The sequence below is a fragment of the Aspergillus homomorphus genome (assembly GCF_003184865.1).
Source record: "Aspergillus homomorphus CBS 101889 unplaced genomic scaffold BO97scaffold_2, whole genome shotgun sequence".
Lineage (NCBI taxonomy): Eukaryota > Fungi > Ascomycota > Eurotiomycetes > Eurotiales > Aspergillaceae > Aspergillus > Aspergillus homomorphus.
The window spans coordinates 154,384-171,696 of record NW_020291888.1 but is presented as its reverse complement, the minus strand read 5'-3'; the positions used below and the strand labels follow the sequence as shown (position 1 = coordinate 171,696).

The 17,313-nt window shown below is 53.6% G+C and overlaps 5 protein-coding genes across 5 annotated transcripts in view; 2 read left to right on the top strand and 3 right to left on the bottom strand.

Annotated features, from left to right (window-relative positions):
• Positions 1–577: 577 nt before the first annotated feature.
• BO97DRAFT_474737 (2-isopropylmalate synthase) lies at positions 578–3,186 on the bottom strand. Its single transcript, XM_025700344.1, has 4 exons — positions 2,965–3,186; positions 2,720–2,864; positions 1,044–2,621; positions 578–946 (listed from the first exon to the last, which is right to left on the bottom strand). Exons 1-4 carry the CDS (start codon positions 2,970–2,972, stop codon positions 791–793), a joined length of 1,887 nt encoding a protein of 628 aa, XP_025555854.1. The 5' UTR covers positions 2,973–3,186; the 3' UTR covers positions 578–790.
• Positions 3,187–3,729: 543 nt separating this feature from the next.
• On the bottom strand, positions 3,730–6,503 carry drs1 (putative ATP-dependent RNA helicase DRS1). The gene is made up of 3 exons (XM_025694480.1): positions 6,447–6,503; positions 4,550–6,380; positions 3,730–4,490 (listed from the first exon to the last, which is right to left on the bottom strand). The coding sequence occupies exons 2-3, from the start codon at positions 6,302–6,304 to the stop codon at positions 3,801–3,803; spliced, it is 2,445 nt and encodes an 814-aa protein (XP_025555853.1). The 5' UTR covers positions 6,305–6,380; positions 6,447–6,503; the 3' UTR covers positions 3,730–3,800.
• Positions 6,504–7,065: 562 nt separating this feature from the next.
• On the bottom strand, positions 7,066–8,768 carry BO97DRAFT_381641 (GNAT family N-acetyltransferase; the record flags this gene model as incomplete). The annotated part of the gene is made up of 2 exons (XM_025693257.1): positions 7,066–7,108; positions 7,168–8,768. 2 exons carry the CDS (start codon positions 8,766–8,768, stop codon positions 7,066–7,068), a joined length of 1,644 nt encoding a protein of 547 aa, XP_025555852.1.
• Positions 8,769–10,632: 1,864 nt separating this feature from the next.
• BO97DRAFT_439673 (ADP-ribosylation factor-like protein 2) lies at positions 10,633–11,659 on the top strand. Its single transcript, XM_025698001.1, has 6 exons — positions 10,633–10,735; positions 10,795–10,905; positions 10,965–10,981; positions 11,057–11,202; positions 11,304–11,384; positions 11,485–11,659. Exons 1-6 carry the CDS (start codon positions 10,677–10,679, stop codon positions 11,614–11,616), a joined length of 546 nt encoding a protein of 181 aa, XP_025555851.1. The 5' UTR covers positions 10,633–10,676; the 3' UTR covers positions 11,617–11,659.
• Positions 11,660–13,093: 1,434 nt separating this feature from the next.
• Positions 13,094–17,313, top strand: part of BO97DRAFT_474734 (putative gelsolin repeat protein) — a 7,158-nt gene continuing 2,938 nt past the window's right edge. The window contains exons 1-2 of the mRNA XM_025700343.1: positions 13,094–13,576; positions 13,692–16,465. Of these exons, the coding sequence (XP_025555850.1) occupies positions 13,414–13,576; positions 13,692–16,465 (2,937 nt within the window). The 5' untranslated portion in view covers positions 13,094–13,413. The remainder of the gene's footprint in view (positions 13,577–13,691; positions 16,466–17,313) is intronic.

Here is a 17,313-nt window from a genome sequence, read left to right as displayed (position 1 = left end):
TCTTGTTCTGCTTCTTCTTCTTCTTCTTTTCTTGTCGGGTCCCCGCCCTATACTATTTATTATCTGCCTGATATAGACAGAGAAGTGCGCATCTCTTATAGCCCCGATGGACAGCACACCCTATATTAGCATGAAGACCTTTGTTACCTGATGATATCATCATCATGTCACCTCTTGTGCTGCGCAGTATATGTATGTATGTATGTATGTCACAGACGATCGAGAGAGTGGGCTTCTGCAACGTTGTTCCGCTCTGCTACCTGTCTTGGCTGGCACAATACTCAGCGAACGCAGATATAACTACTATATCCAATCCAGAGAACAGGCCCTCCCTATACTTCCTACTAGCGTTGTAATGTAGCAAAGAGAAACACATATCGACACTCGTGGCATCTTTGTATCCCCTGCAATTTATGGATGTGTTTACTAGAGATGGGAAGGTATACGCCAAACATGCGTGCTTCCACCATCATCACTTTTATGATCTCCCCCCCCCCCCCTCTTTCTCTCGAGAGAATAAATACATAAATCAAGAAGGTATCCATCAACTCAATCAAGACCCGAAAACTTTGAAGTAAAAAAAAAAAAAAGATATATTTTCTCCCAAGAGTAACCCGCCCCTGATATAATCAAGATATAAAGATATAAGAAAAAGGACTCCCGAAAAAATATGGAATCATAGATGAAACATTTTTGGAGAAAAGAGTAGGTAAAAAGAAGAGAGGATTACAATGGGGGTGACGTGAAGAGCCTTGAGCAAAGCGCAATGGAACGTGAACAGCAAACAAGTTTACTGGCTCTCGGTTTGCTTGGTCAAACTGCCCAGGTCGACCTTGGGTTTGGAGCTGCCGGCTAGGGTTTCGAGGGCTTCGAGGTCTTCGTCTGTGAGGGTATTGGAGCGGATGGGGCGGAAGGGGGCGGGGGAGCCGGCGCGGCTGGTTAGGAACTGTTGATTGTTTTTGTTAGAGTTATTATTCGGTGGGGTTAAGAGGGGTTTGGCAAAGGGAGGAAAGAGGAGGGAGGGGGAGAGGGGGGAAGCTTACGGAGCTGGCGGCGCTGAGGAGAGCGATCAAACTGGCTTGGACTACGTCCTGGTGAATACCAACGCCCCAAACAGCTTCCTTGCTGCCGGCGGCCGTACACTGGATGTAGGTGGCGGCCTTGACATCGCGACCCAGACCGATGGCGTGCTCCTTGTAGTCGACGACATCGAGGTCGATGCCCAGGGTGGCCAGGGCGTTGGCCAGCGAGGAGATGGCACCGGGGCCGACGCCGGTGATGCCGTGCTGGACGCCGTCGATCTCGATGATACCCGTGAAGCGACGCTTGAGGTTCTTGGTGTTGAGGGCCTTGCCGGGCTCCGGGGGCGCAGGCGAGGTCGACCGGTCGGTGGTGATGTTGTAGTCGATCAGCGTGAAGCGCGGGTTGGACTTGAGGTGGTAGGCATCCTCGAACAGGCCGACCAGTTCGCTGGGCAGCAGCTCGCGACTGACCTCCTCGGTCTTGCGCTGCACGATCTTGCTGAACTCCACCTGCAGCGCGCGCGGGAGATCCAGCTCCAGGCTGCGCAGGATGACCCAGGCAGCGCCGCCCTTGCCGCTCTGGGAGTTGACCCGGATGACGGCCTCGTACGTGCGCCCGATGTCCTGGGGGTCCAGCGGCAGGTACGGGATCTCCCACTTCGTGTCGTCGCTGGCGCCCGCCTCTTCGCGGAGCTTGAAGCCCTTCTTGATCGCGTCTTGGTGGCTGCCGCTGAACGCGCACACCACCAGCTGGCCGCCGTAGGGCCAGCGCTCGTTCACGGGGATCTTGTTGCTCTCCTCCACGACCTTGATGACCGCGTTGATGTCGGAGAAGTCCACCTTCGGCGAGACACCTTGCGTGTACAGGTTGAGGGCCAAGGTGACCAGGTCGACGTTGCCGGTGCGCTCCCCGTTACCGAACAGGGTGCCCTCGACACGCTGGGCGCCAGCCATCTGGGCCAGCTCGGCGGCGGCGACGGCGCAGCCGCGGTCGTTGTGGGGGTGTACAGAGACGACGTACTTCTCGCGCTCGGAGACGTGGCGGCAGAAGAACTCGACCTGGTCGGCGAAGACGTTGGGGGTCGACATCTCGACCGTGGCGGGCAGGTTGAAGATGATGGGGTCCTTCTCTGTGGGCTCCCAGGCGGCCTTGACGGCCTCACAGACCTGCGCGGCGAACTCGGGCTCGGTGTCAGAGAAAGTCTCGGGTGAGAACTCGAAGTGCCATTCCGTGCCGGCCATCTCCGGGTCGTCCTTGGTGATTGAGCGCGCATACTTGGTGCAGCGGACGGCCATCTCCAAACTCTTCTCCTTGTCCATGTTGAAGACGATGCGGCGGAAACACGGGCTCGTGGCCAGGTAGATGTGCAGGATCGCCTTCTTGGCTCCCTTGAGGGAGTCGACCGTGCGGCGGATCAGGTCCTCGCGACACGGGGACAGGACCTGCAGCCATACGTCGTCGGGAACCAAGCCGGGGGTCTCGACCAGGCGACGGGTGAAATCGAAGTCCGTTTGAGAAGCAGAGGGGAAGGAGACTTCGATTTCCTTGTAGCCAATATCGCGGAGCATCTTGAAGAAGCGGAGTTTTTGTTCCCCGTCCTGTTGCGCAGGGATACCTGTTAGTCTGCTGGGGGTGACAACTGATTGCGCTCACAAGAAACACTACTTCTGGATTTGGAAAAAATTGGAAAACCTACCATGGGGTCGGGCAAGCTCTGGTTACCATCTCTCAAGTCCGTGGCCAGCCAGCGGGGAGGGTTCTCGATGACCTTGTTGGGCCATTGCCGGTCAGGCAAGTGGAGCGGCTGAAAGCGCTTGTATTTTTTGGAGGGATCTTTGAGCCTGTAATGGAATGTGGTTAATATGGTCAAGTCGTGCCCATTGTCGTTTCTGCGTGCAGCAAAGGAACCAGAATCGAGGGGACCAGTAGAAGGGAGCTTACATGGGCATGGTGGACGAGACAGCGGATGGGGGGAGGAGGAGGAGGGGATCCGCAGCGGGGAAGAGGGAGGGAAAGACGGTGGGGGGAGGGGAAGGTAGAGGATAAGACAAGCTGGGGAGTGGAGGGGGGAGGTAAAGAGGAATTATAGAAGAGGAATTGCCTCACGCCGAGGTAAGTAGACACGGTATCAGTATTTGGTAGAATGAGGGAAGAAGAAGAAGGAGAGGGTTGAGGAGGGAGAGAACAAGCGGGATCAATTATAAGGAAGGAATGGAAAGTGAGTCAAGTTGGGATTTCCTTTGAATGACGCGCCATTGGGATTTTTTTTACTGTACGGCGCCGACAGCGGATGGCGGGACGAGGTCTGATAGGAGGATTCATTGCATACCGCCCATCATGGCTTGTCAAACGCACTTCAAGGTTCCAGCTTGCCTCCCTTTCGTCTCGTTTGACGCCATTGCAGGTTGGATTTGAATGAGAAGCTCAAGCATAAACTTCAATCCGTTTGACGACATATGGTTGTGCCTCTTCAGCCCTCCCATCCCATTAGACCACCTGCCCATCAATCATCGTGCAGTGATTAGCAACCCGACCGGGAATCCGAAGCTGTTCGACGCCGACTCGGGCAAGTCTGGGGCACGCCGATGACCGGAGCCGCGCCTGCCTCAGGCTTCCATCCACCACCGCCAATAGCCGATGCTGCCCGCCATTTACGCTCCTTGTAGATCGATCTATCAACTTTTGATGCAGGTGTATGTATGTATCTGGCGGGTGTGGAAAAAAAAAGGAAACTGATAAGGTATATACACTCCAACAGGCTCAGTCATCATCTACCCTCATTTCTTCCCCTTCTTGCTCTTCTTCTCCGGCACGCGTCCATTCTTCTGCGTCTCGCGCGTGGCCTTGCCCTTCTTCCATCCGGCATTTCCCTCATGACGCTGTCGGCTGTCGTCCAGTCGCTTCTTGTCCTTGTTGCTCAGCTTCATCTTCTCCTTCTTGGATTGAGGTCCGTTTAGAGCCTCCGCGCCCAGCTTCCGGGCGGCACGCTTGTCCTTCTCCGTCTCGAACCACGTCCGCTTGGGCCGGGACTTGATCTCCGCCTCGTGCTTGATCAGGTTCTCTCCCTTGGTCACATGCATCTCAGCTTGCGCCAGCTGCTTCTCCATCTTCTCCTCTTCCAGCACCTCCTCGATCTCGTCGGCCAAGTCCTCGACCTTGGCCGCCCACGAGTCGGCAACGGCAGGGTCGATCACTCGGCTGGCGATCTTGGCGCCTTGAGCCTTACCGGCCTTGACGGCGGCCTTCACCACCTTGCGGTCTGGCTCGGCCGCGATCGTGCAGGCCTGACCCGACCGGCCCGCACGAGCAGTACGACCGACACGGTGAAGGTAGATCTCGTGGCTCTGCGGCGCTTCGTAGTTGATGACCGTCTCCACGCCCTTGATATCCAAACCACGAGACGCCAGGTCCGTGGCCAGGAGGAAGGCAGCCTTGCCGTCACGGAAGCTCTCCACGCTTTTGATACGCTAGAAGACAGGACGGTTAGTGCAAGTTCGTAAACTCATATAGATAAGGATTCACATACCTGTTCTTGGCTCATGCTACCGTGCAGCTCGGCAGCCTTAAGTCCGAGCAGACCAAAGACGATGCGGACGCGGTGAGCTTCCTTCTTTTGACGGAAGAAAACAATCACCCGCCCAGTGTAGATTTCCTTGCACAGGTACAGCAGGTAGCCCAGACGCTTGTCCTCCCGACCGGGGCGGAGACGCACGAACTCCTGGGTGAGCGTCAAAGCCGTGTTCTTCTTCGAGTCGACCATCAGGCGCACGGGGCGGTTCAGACCAACGCGGATCAGCTTGTCGACGGTGTCGGTCATCGTAGCGGAGAAGAGCATGGTCTGGCGGGACTTGGGGATGGTGGTCAGGATCTCGTTCAATTCGTCGGCGAAACCGTCCTCGAGCATGCGATCGGCTTCATCCAGAACCAGAATCTCCAAGGTATCGACCGTGAAGCTGGCCGAGTTGCGCATGTGATCGATGAAACGACCGGGGGTAGCGATGATCACATCGGGCCGCTTCTTCAGGATATTCTCCTGCTCCCGCAGGCTGAAACCACCGACCAGCTGACAGAAGGTGATATCGGTGTAGGTCGCCAGCTTGGTAGCCACATTGTAACATTGGACCGCCAATTCACGCGTGGGCATCAGGATAGCGACACGGCTCGTGGGGACCTTGCGCGGCCGGAACAGCAGACGTTCGAGAATGGGGACGACGAAGGCAGCCGTCTTACCGGAACCAGTGACGGCACTACCGACGATATCCTTGCCCATGAGCGCAACGGGGATAGTTTTCTGTTGAATGGGGGTCGGGTTGGTGAAGTTGACCGCGGCCAAACCACGGAGGATCGGTCGCGAAAGGTTGAAGTCCTGGAAGGAGCGCTTCGCATCGGCGGCAGAGGTCTCGGTCTTCTCCTCGGGGGCGAAGAAAGCCTTGCGCTTGGCCGCTTCTTCGGCGTCGACCTCGCTCTCGGCGTCGGAATCCTCCTCAGCGCCCACGTCGTCCGGGTGCGCGACAGGCGTCGCGACAGAGGAGTCGTCGTCGGAGTCGTCCGAGTCCTTATCAGCCTCTTCATCCTCCTCATCAGCATCATCCTCATCCTCCTCGGCACCCTCATTCCCACTCTCATCCTCACCATCAGCACCCATACCGAACCCATCCTCCGCCAACAACTCATCATCCCCAAAATCAACAGACATCCCGCCATCCGACTCCTCCTCCTCCTCCTCATCACTATCCAGCTCCTCAGCCGCCTGCTGTTTCTTTGACTTCTTCTTAGCAGCAGCAGCATCCTTCTTCGCCTGCCTCCTCTCAATGATATCATCAATATCCACGGCCTTCTTATCCCCATTTCTCCTACCCGCTTCATCATCCGGCATATTCTGAGCCCACCCATCAAACTCCGTAACCTCATTCGCAACGCCACCAACATCAAACTCGAAATCCGAGTTCAGCGCCCCATCATCCTCAGCCGCATTCTCCTCATCCTCATCCTCACTGTCCTCCTCTGCCTCTGCCTCGGGCACAGCCAACTTCTTCGCACCCTTCTTCGCCTTCTTATTCTTATTATCAACCAGCTCCTCCCTCTTGCGCTTTTTCGTAGCAGCAGCAGCAGCAGCAGCAGCAGCAGCAGTAGCAGTAGAATCCTTCTTGTTATTCTTCTGATTCTTTTTCGAAGCGAATTCATCACCCTCCTCCTCTTCCTCAATCTGATTCAACGTATCATTCTCATCATCCGAAAGCGTCATGACGAAATCATCGTCCACCTTCCGCTTTGGCGCCATTTTGGGGTGGTTGTGGTGTCGGCGCGCGGCGTAAAACGCAATTCGTAACGAGTGCGAACGATTGTGGAGGGGATGTCTGTCGTGTTCAGCAATTCCCTATTTTCTCAAAAGCAATTGTAAATGAACCACAGAAAAAAGATACCCAGAAAGAAAGAAATCTCAACCCCGACTTTTCTGCTCTCAAACTCAGACCGAAAACCCGCGGCGTGCATGGGCGGGAAAGGGAAAAAAAGTTGAAACTTCCTTGGCGGTGAGTATTCGAATGATCGGCAGAATGTGTTCCGCTTTCTTGGCTGGGGGTGGGTGATTGGTTGCTGGGGAGGTAGGTGGGTTCTACGCTTCTTTATGGATGCGTAGACCAGGTAATCTCGCTCTACGGGTGGTTCGGGATGGATGTGAGGTTTTGACACTGAGATTTTATTTCCTTTCGGAAGTGAAGATTTGCTTTGTGCTTTTCGTTTCATTTTTGTTCTGGCTCGAGAATTCTCGCTTTTCCACCGTGCAATGAGATCATAACAAACTGAACCGACTCTGTTGTTTCCAGGAAGAAGAAGAAGAAGAAGGAGAAGGGAAAAGATGAACATAAAATCTGAAAAGCGATACAGAAAATACAGAAAGTAAGTCATGAGGCAATTCAAGGATCTTCAAAGTGGAAAGGAGTAGGAATAATGAAAATTGACACTTGAAAAAGAAAATAAAACATGTCTGTGAGAAAGGTCTTTCAATGACCTGCAGAATCACGACCTGCAAATCGATTGCGTTCAGCTACCGCCCAGGTTTCGAACCAGATAAATCACATCGAGACTGGTTGATGGTTGTTAGTTACCTATTCATCATGACGAAGACAATGAGGCAGATCTCACAAGTTATCCAGCTTCAAACGCGTCCCACGCAGGTGTCCTTGCTCGGTAAACCCCCACTTCCGCTGTAGCCAGGTGCGGATATACTGGTACTGGTCACGCTCCGACCGGGGAAAGCTGCATGTCACGATGACCCGGGCCATCTGCCGCAGGCCTCCTGGCTGGTAGGCTGCGTTGTCCTCCTCCGAGCAACGGAAATAGTATCCTCGCCGGGGTTTGTAGGAGTCGTCCAACACCGAGAGCATCTTGTCCATCAGGCAGGTCCCGATACCATGCTGTTGGTCCCTTGGCATCATGTAGAACTCGAGCTTAACTGCAAACTGGCCCGAGGTCCATGGTCCATCGTGGTCGATAGCAAGCGCAAAAGCCAAGATTTTGTTGGAGCTCTCCGCATCCTCGTTCGATTTAGGATTTTCCACGGCCACGATGAAGGGCAGTCGGTGTTTCTTGATATCGGCGATCCGCTTCCGGACGGTTTCCTCGCTCAAGACTCCATAGTCTAGGCTCATGGGGGAGTTCTCGGAGAAATGGTTCCAAATGCGCTGAAGCTGCTCGACATCGCCGTCCTGGACTGGACGCAGGTACAGATCTTGTCGCGTCTCGTTGGGTTTCGGATAGCGCTTGTAGAACTCGATCGCGGCCTGCTCGCGCTCTCGGGCAAGGCGGCGCTCCACCTCTCGTTCTTCTCTTATGCGGACCGCCCTGTTGTCGACATAGCCTTGGCTGGTTTCGTGTTGGTGCAGACGCCCTTCTTCGTCATTGGGGTCGGGCCACGTCCAGTCGTACGGCCAGTTCGGTTCGTACATCTCGTGTATACCGTCTGGCAAAGCGTCCCCCGCGAAGAATGTCTTGCGATGTATGTCCACCACACGAGAGGAGTTGAGAGCTCTGTCGAGCCAGGCATCGAAGGAGAGTCGCCATTGGTGCTTGTCGGCATCTACCGCAGGAGCATAATCCCAATTCGCTTGCAACCATATAGGCTCTTCGGGAATTGTTGGTGCTACCTTGTCGCGCCTGAGATGCTTCACTCTCAATGCTTTTTGTTCCTCGCTCGGCTCAATTGCCAAAACCACTGTTCCCAAACCTAGTCTTGGGTAGACAGACTCCGCATTTCTGTATGGGGGAAATTGCGCCTCGAATTGAGCCTTAAACACAGGATCGTCGCGTGTGATACCGGACCGCCAAGCCTTCTCTCCTGTCTCCTCTTCTTCCACGAGGGAAGCGGGATCGACCGGGGGTGCTGCTGGAGGTCTGAGATCTGCCTCGATCCGGCCAAGTCTTCGGCGTTCCATGAGAAACTTGTATCTGCCAGACGCGGGGTCTGTTCCCGGTCCGTTCCTGTATTCAGCAAGCAACTCGGGGTGGGCTAACTGTTCGTCGTCGTCCTTGTGTTCTTCGTTCAGATGGGCCCTCAGGATGATCTCGTCTTGGAGGCGTTTGATCTCGGCTCTCACTTCGGATTGCGAGCGTGAAGTGTGCTCAGGAGGCTCGGACGCTTCAGGTGTCGGCCTGCCCTGGTTACTGTTTTGGTGCTCGCCATCCCACCAGGTGTTGGGCTGTGGTTCATCGGACGGGGATCTAACTGCTCGGCTGTTGTTGTTCATGGGAGGAGGCGTCGTCCGACGAGCCCTGGTTTGCCAGTTGTGCCTGTTTCTTGGGAATGCCATTGTGCTTCTTCGAGTTGTCGCCGTCTTCCTGTGGGGTTCGCGCAGTGTTAACTTGCTATGTGACTGAGAGCTCACGAAGTATCAAGAGCCTGGACACTTACCTCGAAAAGAGAAAGCCTTTCGTTTGCTGAAACAGATAATGGGTCTTCCTGATGGTGTTAAGGAAAGCTGAGTTCTGTCATACGAATCACTTAGAGATAAGCGATGCGATTTGATGAAGATGAAGTACTTACTTTGGAGAGACGAAGGTTTTTCTATTATGCGCGATCGATATCGAGAACGTGGTTTCTGCCCTTTTCCGCTGGCGGTAGATGCTAGGTCCTTTTCGTTTGTCGTTCAAGGATGACTTAGGCAGTCAACAACTTCAAAGTCTTCTTTTCAAGAGATGGTGTATCGCTTGTTCCGGTTGCTGATAGAAGGGAGTATCCAACAAAAACGCGAGACACTCCAAGGGAGTCGGTGAATGGAGAGATGAAAAATGGTTTAGAAATTCCAAGGAACTTCAGCAGGTGAGACAGAAAGAAGACGGGAAGAAGATGGCTGAGCTGGGACTCTGTTGGTGAACCTCACCACGCGGGTGACTCACTTACAGACACTGAAATCTCTTCTTTACCATGACATACATAATATCTCATCCAGAGCTTTTTTGTATATGTCTCAGGCTTTTCGTGTTGTGCGGGTTAGGGTCCACTGGGGAGGTCCTGCGTGTTGTGAATGCTGTCACTCATGTCATTTATCAAAGGAGCTGATTCATGAAACCCAATGCGGGGACAAAATGCGGAAACGCGGACCCGCGAGCGAAACAGATGGTTTTATAATGTCTGTCCAACTGGATGTGAGTCCAAAGCTTTGCATGGACAGGATGGGAACATCCGGCTCTGGTCACTAGAGAAAAAGTGAATGTCTGTCCGGCTCTACGCCAACCTCACCGATCAGAGGTGATCTAATATTGGATACACCTTCGCTCGAGTTCCTCTAGAACCGATGGTATCAACATCGCTGTTGTTGGTATCTTGAGGTTCTTGTGATGGGGGTTCTGATGCTGGTCAGTCTTCTCTTCCTAAGTATGGTCCTCCATCACATACCCTTGACTAGCATGTCAGACCTGGTTCTTAACTCAATGAAGGATGGCAAGCCTAGTAGGTGTGTAATAGAGCTATTTGGTACGCGACTTGTTGAGGTTGTCGACGCTGTTGGTGTGAGTCGCTAGCAGCTCCTCCATGGCGTGCATGCCACCGATGCGTCAGGCTTGCCCGGGTATGCCTTCATGGCAGACACCGTCCAGTCTCAGGAAGAGCTATATGGCGTACCTCCACAACACGGTGGCTTAGGGTACACAATCAGACAAAAGTTCCAAAGCTTGGTCGGAAAGCAAATCGAAGATAGGATTCGGGACTACTTAGGCAAGCGTGAGGATGGACGTTGCGGAAGGCGAGGCTGAGTCAACACGGACAGAACAGGCAGCTTCGCTCTGGGCATCCAGGTCTTGCTTGCTTTTTACATCTTTGAGTGGTAATGCACCATTAGAATATGCCGTTCCTGGGTTCTGGTGCTAACAGTACAGTGGCTAGTCACGTGCAACACGATGGCGATTAGCGTGACAGCGGTCAGTCTGATAATACAGTAGATTGTGGGCAGTATGTGTAGTCTCCAAGGTCTAGTGAGTGTATTTATATTAAATGTTAATTGCTGCTGTGCGGTTGAGATGTATCTCAAGATAACGCGCTCGCCTGTGTATACTTATCCACGGTCTATAAACCCAGCCCGAGTAACCCGCCCCAACTTAATCAATCACTCTCAACGCGACACCCCATAACCACAGATCAAGCAAGACAGCCCGCCAAGATGTTGTCTATCCTACGCAAAGCCCGGCTAAAGGACAAGGAGATGCGAATCCTGATGCTGTAGGTGCAAATCCACGCTGATTAGCTGAGCGACGTTGACAAGCTAAATCCGGATTCAGCGGTCTGGACAACGCCGGCAAGACGACCATCGTCAAGCAGATTATGAAGGAGGATGTCACCACCGTCAGTCCGACTTTGGGTTTCATCATCAAGACTATTGAATTTCAAGGGTAGTTTCCCTTTGTTTGCACAAAAAGAGAAGAGACTCTGAGCTGACCACCGAGGAAAGATATCGTCTCAATATCTGTACGGCACAATAGCTTCGCCGCACCCATTCATTCATCCGTCGTCGTATCTTTCGCAGACTAACCTAATATTCAGGGGACGTCGGAGGCCAGAAAACGCTCCGATCCTATTGGAAAAACTATTTCGAGAAGACTGATACCCTGGTCTGGGTTGTCGATGCGACCGATCGCCTTCGCGTGGACGATTGTCGAGCCGAATTGGCGGGTCTGCTTTTGGAAGAGGTACGTCCTTTTTTTTTTCTGGTTTGCTGCCGCTCGGGGGGCGGGCCAGATGGGGAAAGTCCTGTGTTATTGCGGCACCTACTGACTGGGTTTACATGTAGCGATTGATGGGAGCAAGTCTGTTGATTTTCCTCAATAAGACTGATGTGGATGGGTGTATGACTGAGCAAGAAGTTCGTGAGGTGCGTGTTTCTGCCCCTGCGCCCCCGCCTCTGCGATTCTTTACTGCTCTACCTGACCAGTTTGTCCGAAGTCGTGTCTCTAATGATTATTCAACTACAGCGGCTGAGCTTGGACTCGATTGTTACACATCGATGGACGATATTGCCGTGCAGTGCGATGACAGGAAAGAATCTGCACGAAGGACTGGAGTGGGTGGTGCAGGATGCGAAGGATCGACTTTTTCTATACTAGCTAGCAACTGGACGGGGTTTGTCCGCCCATCAGCATTTTGATGATAGTGATGATCCTATACCACTAGTACCCTAGTCCTATGATTTTGAGTAAAAAGAAACTCTACTGCTTTTGACCTACCTAAATGCATCGAATCAAGTCGTTTTCAACACAACCATCCAATAGCACGAGTTGAGGCTCTCCCGGCCGTAATCTCCGACGGCCTGATATATTTCTCTGCCCTCCCGCGCGGCAGTGACGCCCGACCACGGTTGGGCCTATTGGTCAACCATGAAGCCACTCTGGACATCTCTGACCCTGCAGATGAAAACCTGGAATCGAATGACGTGCAGCCTTAGCCGACATGTACAACGGGAGGGAGCATTAGCGAAAAATCCTTAGACAGGGTTTGACTGCGTTCTATTGCGGCTCCTTGCTCTGAGCCGATTAGTGTGGCCCTGTCGGGGTTTCGGATGGACGATCAAACACTCGTCGGTCTGTCAGGGTCCACGATTCTGGGACGGTCCTTTGTCGAACACGGTAAAGGCCAGGTCGCTGGAAATGGCAGAGCGAGAACCGGTGGTGCTTTTTGCCTTTGCGCCTTACGTCAATGGACGATGGGGCAGCGGTTTGCCCGGCCTTCGCTTGGAGCTTGGAGAGCGCCGCCGCTGCAGCCTTGGAATGCCGCGTCACGGTCACAAATCCTTGTACCGACAACCCCATCGTCAGGATCATCCATGGATCTGGGTTTCGCATCCGATCCGGACTGACGACACGGGCGGAAGCAGACTGGAATCGGTAATCAGGAATAGTTGCCCGGGATGTATTCAAACTTCACTCATCGCGATGAATAACTGACACGAACAGGAACCGGATTGCGTGTGGACTTCGAATTCACGGAGGGTACGATTTGGTGCTCCACCGCAAGTCCCGAAGTCGGGAACAAAGTAAACAATCTTCCGTGTCGAGCAAGATCAAAACACTGTGGACCCATTGTGTTGGTGTCGCCGAAAAAAAGAACAAGGGAATAAGAAACGAAACAATAGTCCTAGAAGAAAGAAAATGTTCTTCAGTCAATGTTGTGTTCTTCAGGAGATCAGAATAAGATCATCACAATGACAAGGGTTGATGTGCCTGTGTTCTCCCATGCGCCTCACCAACTAAAACAATTGTGGGGCGGCTGCTGATGGGCGCCGGGTTTCGTTTTCTGATGATGATGTTGTTAACTTGTTAATGATGATGGCGATGGTGATTATTATTATTTGCCCTTGGACGGGCTTCTCAGCTGCCTGCTATCGGATCCACAATCTCACTAACTAGCACTTGAGTAATAGTAGTAGCAGTAGTAGCGGAGAGGCCCAACAGGATGTGGAAGATGAGCAGTTCATTCTTCGTCGGATGCGAATCGATCCTCGCCTCAGGGCGGCGAAGCCACGGGGGTTTCTTTCCCTTGATTCCATCCTCTCCCTCCCTCTCGCTCGCGCATCCACACCATTTCCTCCTTCTCTCTTCCTTTTCTACTCATCGACCCTCACAGACTCACGAGTCACGACCACAATTGATCGCCCAACTATTATCCATCCTCTCCCCCAAATTCTTTTCTCCCCCTAAACGCACGACCTTTCCCCTCCTGATTGCCTCTAACGAAATCCTTCCCCCCCCACCGTTCTTAGGTCGTTGTCCGGTGTTTGTCCGGTTTGGAACTTCTCTTCCTCGTGGTCCATTTTACCTTTTTTTCCCTTTCATATTTCCTTTCATTCTTTCTCAAACCCCCTTTTCTTCTCATCTTGGCCGGATTAATCTGGCATTCAGCGAGCCATGGCTCCTATGACAGACGTTGACAGTTCGGAAGATGTCAATGACTTTCTTCTGCGCATCCGGGAACTAGGAGAGAAGCGCGATAAGGAGGATGAGGAACGCACGAAAAAGCTCGAGGAGGAAATTTTGCAGGGACGCAAGGAGAGACAGGCCCGCAGAGCTGGTAATCATCTTCAATCTATCTTATCTCTATGCTTGATTGCATCCTGCTTTGTCTTCAATCTGCTGTCTTCCGAATGAGTGAGGTCAAAAACTGACTGTGCATGGCATTCAAACAGAGCGGGCGCGATCGATTTCTCCCACAAAAGATTCCCCCATCCTAGACGCGGCTCGATTGAGCATATCTTCAACTCTCAGCCACCGTGCGATCGACCCCCCTGAACACCTCGAACCAACCCTCCACACACCCGCTCGTGAATCCGGCAGCAGACCCGAGTCCATTCGGGATGACACATCGACAACCACGGACGGCGGCCGGAGAGGATCCACACTGACCGGAGTCGAAGGCGAGATACCATCCAGACCTTTACGGAGTAGAACGGGAACTTTGTCCTGGCAGCAAAGGCCGACATCTCGGGATAGCAACAGACAATTCTTTTCATCATCACCTTCTCGGTGGCGAGCCCTGTCCACCGCTTCGACGGATGACCAGAGCGCTGCTCGCAATTCATTCGCATCGTCCCCAACATTCAAAGATGTGTCGTGGGCGCGCCAGACAGACGGTGCCGGCTCCCCAACTCGCGGCAAGCACGTGGAGGAAGACAGGCCACAGACACCCAGCTCCGAAGCGAATCTCAAGCAGCCAAACGCAGAAAAGGAGTCCACTCCCGAGCCCACCAAGGAAATCGATCACCTAGAGAGCGTCGAGGAACGATCCCGTTCGCCATCAAGAGCCAGCTCAACCTTTGCAGAAAGTAGTTTGGGCCACCGATACTCAAGTGTCTCTTCGGTCTCGACGGCGACGGGTCTCGGCTCACCGCTGCCTTTGTCAAGCGCTCAGAAGCTGGAGCCCCGCAAACCCGAAGAAGTATTGGATGATCAGATGTCTCTTCCTCCATCACCAAGGCGCCTTTCCCCGGAACGTTCCACGTCGCCGACCAAGGGCCTCGGTGGATTCGTGCAGAGCGCCATGATGAAGCGGTCCGACAGTGTGTCAAAGAGGTGGAGCGCCCAGCTTCCAACCGGCCTTAGCCGGCCTAGTTCGGTTGCTAGCAGCCGCAACAGTTTCGTCGGAAGCGATATCTTCGCGAATTCGCCTTCACATAGGCTGAGTCGCGATAGTCCAAGCATCTCACCTCAGCGGCCAACCTCAAGCCATCGTCCTACATCCAGCCACCGGCCCAGTTCAAGTCATAGCGAGGCAACCATCATCGACCCTGCCAAAGACAGCGAGCGACCGGCAACTCCGCCAGTTTCTATTCCCGAAAGACGAGAGCACAATGCACTAGCTGATGAGGGAGCCGCCAGGCCCTCTCTCAGTCTTCACACGCGGTCGGCTAGCTCTGTCGATAGGGGTCCAGAATCCAGCTCTCTGCCTTCGTCAAGTCCGGTAGTCTCCAGGACTATGGATCCCAGAAGATGGAGTCCAACTAAAGCGAGCTGGTTGGAAAGTGCCTTGAACCGTCCTCCTGACTCGCCGAAGCACAAGAGGCAACAGTCCTTCCAACAGCCGTCGTGGGTCAGGGAGAGGCAACTGAGGAGCAGCGTTGATTTGGGCCGAACATCTAGCTTCAAAGAAGTCACACCCGTGGGTCTCATGCGAACAGCTGTTCCTGGTACTCACTCCAAATCATCAAGTGTGTCTGGGATCCCAAACCTCTTCCCTGCGCCAGATGTAGTTAAGACCAAAGCGGATGATTCTGCCAACAGTCTGTCTCCTGTGAAAGAGCCCAACCCAACTTCCGTCTCCTATGGGAACACTCCTGAAGCTGAACCAAAGGAGAGTGCATTAACGGCTGAATCTAAAGATGATCTGACAGCATCCGAAGTGCAGGAAATTTCTCCAGCTGAAGTTGCCTCGCCGTTAGTCCCTCAGCCGAAGGATGGTGTTGCGGAAAGCGATCTCAAGGACGGTGAGCTGGAACTCCCGCCCAATGAGAGTCAGCCAACCCCCGTTCCGGAGGACAATGAGCCAGCACCTTTGGAGGAGAGTGTGGAAGGCCTGTCTCCCACTAAAGCAGACGCAGAAGCAAAAGTCGCGGAAGAAAGTACCACGAAGCATGCACGGAGACCGTCGAACCTCAGCCCTATCACCAAGACTGTACTTGATATGCCTGTTCCGTCTCCTACTCGTGACCCCCTCTTGAACAGGCCAAAGCCTCAGTCACCTGTGATTGACTTCCGAGCCAACCTTCGACGCCGCGAAATTGTCAAAGATGAAGCGCCCAGAGAGGAGCCGGAATTCAAGAACGTCTTCGGAAAGCTTAAAAGGGCGGGAACCTCGGCCTATGTACCCCCTGATGATTTGAAAGAGAACATTCTGAAAGGCAAGGCGGCGCTCAGTACAATGAACGGATCCCAGAGATCAACCAAGGTCGACGACTTAAAAGAAAGCATCCTCAAACAGAAGGAAGCGATCAAAACTAACGGGGGATCAGCCAGACGAAACACTGCAGGAGAATTGGACGCTCCCATGAAGTTCGTCCCAGAGGCGATTGCAAAGAGAAACAACTTGACCAAGTCCATCAGTTCTAGAAGCAACCTCTCCGCTACTGACGCACCCTCCCCACGTTCGCCGCTCTCGCCGCTCTCACCCCAAGAGCCGCCGGCACCTCTAGAGCCTCAGCCTCTGAGCCTTTCTTCAATGCGATCTGATGTCAACGTGAACAACGAATTGTCACAAACTCCTGAAGTTTCAGACGAACCAACTAAAACACCCAAGCCTAGCGTTGATTGGTCTCAACCTGAGACAGAAGCTGAAGCGTCCGAGAAGGCGGTCGTCCCCAACGATGCCGACTCACCCTTGCACAGCGAACTAGAGCATTCGACTACAGACGATCAGGGAGAGAGCCACAGGGAACTCCCATCGGCTCGCTCGTCAATCCACTCATCGGTGCGTTCCTCGGTGCATTCAGTGCAATCCTCGGTGCGTTCGTCTGTGCATTCTCTGTCTCCACTGGAACCAGACCAGACCTCACAAGCGCCTGCTGCGGCTGAAAGTACCGCTGCTAAAAGTAAACTTGCAGGCCGAGTCAATCCTGCCTTAGCCGGACTTCTATCTCGCGGGTCGCCGGCCGTTGGCAATGGCCCTATGGCAAGCTTTGGCCCCTCCACTAGCCGTCTTTCATCGGCAGATTCAGAACAGCAGGAATCGCAACCTTCCGCCCCGCTCACGCATATGACGAAAAGCCGAGCAAGGGGCCCCAAGAGACGTCTCCCGCAGGGGATAACATCTGAGCCTACAGAATCAGTCGCAACGATGAAGGCCGCAGAGGAACAGCTTCCTAAGTATGAGGTTGCAGATGAACAAGCCGCCCAGGAGGAATTCGCTGACGAAACACTCGCAGCTGAGAAACTTGCTGAGCAGAAGCCTGCTGAAGAGGAGAAAATCGCTGAGGAGGCGCGGCTCGCCGAGGAACAGAGGCTCGCTGAAGGACAAAGACTAGCTGAGGAGGAGAGGCTGGCCGAGGGAAAACTTGCGGCGGAGAAACTTGCAGAGGAAGAAAGACTCGCCGAGGAGCGGAGACTAGCAGAGGAGAAGCTTGCTGAAGAGCAAAGACAGGCTGAGGAACGGAGACTCGCTGAAGAAAAACTCGCTGCGGAGAAGCTCGCTGAGGAACAGAGACTTGCCGAAGAGAAGCTCGCAGCAGAGAAGCTCGCCGCAGAGAAGCTGGCCGAAGAGCAGAGACTGGCCGAAGAGCAAAGACTGGCAGAGGAGCAGAGACTGGCTGAGGAGCAACG